The 3,928-nt window shown below is 42.1% G+C and overlaps 2 protein-coding genes across 2 annotated transcripts in view; both read right to left on the bottom strand.

Annotated features, from left to right (window-relative positions):
- LOC101851588 (5-hydroxytryptamine receptor 1A) overlaps positions 1-3,928 on the bottom strand; it is a 112,345-nt gene that overhangs the window by 17,982 nt on the left and 90,435 nt on the right. The window contains exon 2 of the mRNA XM_035970967.1: positions 98-219. Within this exon, the coding sequence (XP_035826860.1) occupies positions 98-219 (122 nt within the window). The remainder of the gene's footprint in view (positions 1-97; positions 220-3,928) is intronic.
- Positions 1-3,928, bottom strand: part of LOC101848898 (5-hydroxytryptamine receptor 1A) — a 33,988-nt gene that overhangs the window by 9,724 nt on the left and 20,336 nt on the right. The gene's annotated exons all lie outside the window — the stretch shown is intronic.

The following is a 3,928-nucleotide window of genomic DNA, read 5'->3' as shown; positions in this document are numbered from 1 at the left end:
AGAGAGAGAGAGAGAGAGAGAGAGAGAGAGAGACAAAGACAGAGAAAGAGAGAGACACAGAGAGAGACAGAGAGAAGGGGGGTGGGAGTTTATTAACAGATAGAGACAGACAGATGAATATGGAGACATAGAAGACGGGGTTGCGAGGGGGAAAGATAGAGAGAATTGCATAGTTCAGAAAATGATCGTTAGCTGACAGAGTCCTCACAATGTCTATCCCTATAATTTATTAAGACTGTCAGAGCGGGAAACGATTTTCGTATTCTTAAAATAATCCCCAGGCGACAAATATAGTTACTTATAGTACACTTGGCTCGACATGAAGGCTTTACACCTCTTTCTCTTACTAGAAAAACAGAAAGTAAGCACATTTGATGCAGACCTCGATTAGCGTATTTCTGGAACCTGGACAGAAGAGTGACGGGAAAACACGAGGAATATATAGAATGTTTTAGACAGAGCCTCTAAGAGGAGAGATGAATGCAGAAATATGATGGTCAGTGTTTGTTTCAGATCTAGCAATGTATGGTGAATCTCTAAATGAAAGCAAACTTCAAATAGAACCGAATTAGGCTTATTCTCATGTTAATGATAAACATTGAGCAGATTGTTCGATAAAATCGAAAGTATAACAAATACACCATACCAAGATTTACTTTCCCTTGATGCAGTGTAAACTCTGAAGTCAGTTACCCTGTTGCAAAGTGTATTCTACAGTGGACACGATTAAAAGGCCAAGCCACGGAGCTACTTTCTTTCTCACCCACACCAGCTTGTTTCGTTAAAAAAAAAAGTTGAAATATTATTTGTTTTTAATAGCAGAAGCAAAGGGCAGCTACTCTTGTCATACCCTTTTAATCGAAAGGAAAATTGTTTTCTTATACACGATATGTGCATGATGTCCAGTACATTGGATAAGTTGCCATCACAAAAGATGTACCCAGTTTATGGCACCCACTGCAGTGGACAAAGCCAACCCTCATATGTAGAAAAGAGAATTCGTACAGGTGATTTCCATACATAAAACAATTTGTTAGGAAATTTTCAACCACTTACCATAAGTGCTTCATTCCTTGTGCAATAAAGGGTTTTAATCAAACACTAATACACGAACTGATGACTTAGAAGAGGGGAGGGGGAAGGGGGTTCAGATGTCACCAATCATCCCCTGTACATATTGCACGTGAGTGGAAGCCAGGCAGATGCTTCTCTACTCTCAAATTGAACAGCCTCTATTTCGTTAACTCAGAATTAAAAAGTCCTATTTGACATTTTTGGACGTTTTGATTATTGAAGACCATGAGGTCAGAAACCAAATTAAGTTCTATCTGTTCAGTCAAAATTGTAGGATTATTCGGAGTCGTTATCAAAATATTGAAAGAAATGCGTTCGCAATATGTTGACATGATGGGAATCTCAAAATCTTAGACGTCACATTTCTCAAAACTAGGTACTGAGCAGATAGAACTTTGTAATTCTGTGGTAGTGATTCGGAACTGGAGCTGTTTGGAAACTTAGGTGTTACATTGCCACAAGGAATCCTGCTCACGTTTTTCAGAAGTGCACAGGAAATAAAAACGAACAAACTATCCTAAAAGAGTAATTTATTTGAAGACTCTAGAGGAATAAGAAACTCAGATAAGTCTCAATCTTTCAGAAATAAGTTGCGACCCCCCCCCCCTCCCACCATTTTTTCATTCTTTAAAACAATCGAGCAGTCTTCTCCACAAATGATACTACGGATAACCCAGTCTATGTCTGTATTATAAAAGGTAAAATGAATGCTCCTTTCACAGTGAAATATGGACTATCATGCTTACTTCTCGACTTTCCTAAAATATTCTTATCTTGTTTTCCTACTGTAGTCTTCATCTGCTCTGCTTTCGCAGTGAGCAGTTATATCTCAAAGGTCCTACATTGGGTAACCACAGGCACGAAAAGCGATTGGTGTAGTTATGCATTTTTTACACACTTAGCAGCTGGATGTACCTTGCATTATCCGTGAAACAACTCCAAAACAGGAAAATACACTCTCCCCTGAAGGCTTTAAGGTTTCAAAGTGAACCAATTTACTGTCTCAATGCCAGTTTTAGAGTGATGATGGTTGTATTGAAGGAAATCGTACGCCGACACAATGCCCGGTGGGCAAGAAGCAAACCATACAGGCTTCTCCTAGTGGAGTCAAGATGATATAACTTTATAACTGCACAGATGACACGTTTGTTCGATCAGCTGCAGACCAAAAGCACTATTGCAGCACGCTCCGAACCACCACACACAAATCAGAAACACAACTTTGCATATGTCAGAGTGGGTCACCTGCCTTTTTACTTCAAGTAAAGAAAAGAGAATTTAAAAAACAGCGACTATAGGATAGTGAAGTTTTGCATTGGTTTAAACTTCCCCAAGTCAGCGCCTCATCAAACGTTGCCGAATGACCAGAGTGCGCGTCCTCAATGAATTAATTAATGAGTCCTCTAACAATTAGCCAAAGTGACGGAGACACTCCCACACGCCTACCTAGTGTACGAGCTGAGACCAGCAGCTCTAGGTCCACGCGATCAGCGATTTGTCCTTTCGCCGTGGACAGATTAAAAAGCCTGGATATTGTTTTTGTCTGAAAGGACCACTTGTCTTCGGATTAGGCCAGCCCTGGCCGGGGAGATTAGGCGCTCGTACGGCCGAGGTAAACGTCCCAGGCGGTCACTGCGAGTTAGTGGTCGCCAGACTTGGGGGAACGGGCACCGGGTACACAAGCCTGCTCTACTGGGGCGGTTGGAGGATGGTTGGCGTTACGGAGCGAACGCTGAACTTCTCTTCTCTCCCCTCATCAGTAGAATAATATAGTCTTAGTGCTTCCCTGTTACACACTGTTAGGGTAAGTCAGCGAATTAGATTAAGCCAGCGAGAAAAGAAGAAAAACAAATAAAACATGCGATACTCCTTTTGAAATCACAGTAAGGAATATTATTCTTTCGGGTTGTTTGTGAGCTGAGAAACTGCTATGAACACAGGTGTGTAAGTGGATCTGCCGAAGGTTACGAAAGGCTGTTTCTTAGATGCGTGGGCACGAGAGGATGTAGTGTCCCCAACCCGTGGTCGGCGTGTGCTAGGGCCCTGGAACGACACATAGGAAAAGAAACAGGGGAATCAAGAGGCCGTGTAATCCCTTCCGGGTCACGGGTAACAGAGACGGAAATCGGTACCTTAAATCTTGCCGTCCTAACGACAAGCGAGCCGCTGATTCTGCCGAGCGTAGAATGAAATTATTTGCACACTCTTCATTAAAGGTTAGAGGTGACGATACAAATTTTTCCAGGGCCCTCAATGGTCTGTAAGCGGATTGGATTTGGTAACCTCGAAAAAGATTTGTACTCCAAGGACCACTAACAGCAATAGCAAGGGGGTGGTTTTACGAAAGGTAGGGCTGAAATATCCAGTGCGCTTCGCTACTCAACACACTTTATTCACAGCGGCCGCGCACAGAAAAATCGGAGGCTACGGAAAGTTGAAAAGTCTCACTTCTATATCGCTCCACTGACGCTAAGCACAAGCATAAAAACCCTGGACCGACTTCAGTCAGGACAACGGCATCATTTATATCACAGGCATTTCTGCACGGGAAAAAATAACCGATAACATAGAATGCTCGTAATTGCCATATGAATAGATCTGTTGTGGGATTTAACCCTTTTTAGTCCATGCGCTTCATTTTTGTTACCCTTTTGAATCAGAATTTGGTGACGTTTTTTTGCCTACTCTTATTCAAAACCCAACGTATCGTTTTCGGTGGATTATGCTTTACTTAACTTTCGCACCAACAGGCAACGCATTACTTCAGTGTAATCATTTGCGATCTGAATTTTTGTGTATATGTGTGTGTTTGTGTGTGTGTGTGTGTGTGTGTGTGTGTGTGTGTGTGTGTGTG

This window comes from Aplysia californica, unplaced genomic scaffold (genome assembly GCF_000002075.1).
Source record: "Aplysia californica isolate F4 #8 unplaced genomic scaffold, AplCal3.0 scaffold00350, whole genome shotgun sequence".
In the NCBI taxonomy this organism is placed as follows: domain Eukaryota; kingdom Metazoa; phylum Mollusca; class Gastropoda; order Aplysiida; family Aplysiidae; genus Aplysia; species Aplysia californica.
The sequence above is the reverse complement of the archived record's forward strand: the minus strand, read 5'-3'. Positions and strand labels throughout refer to the sequence as shown.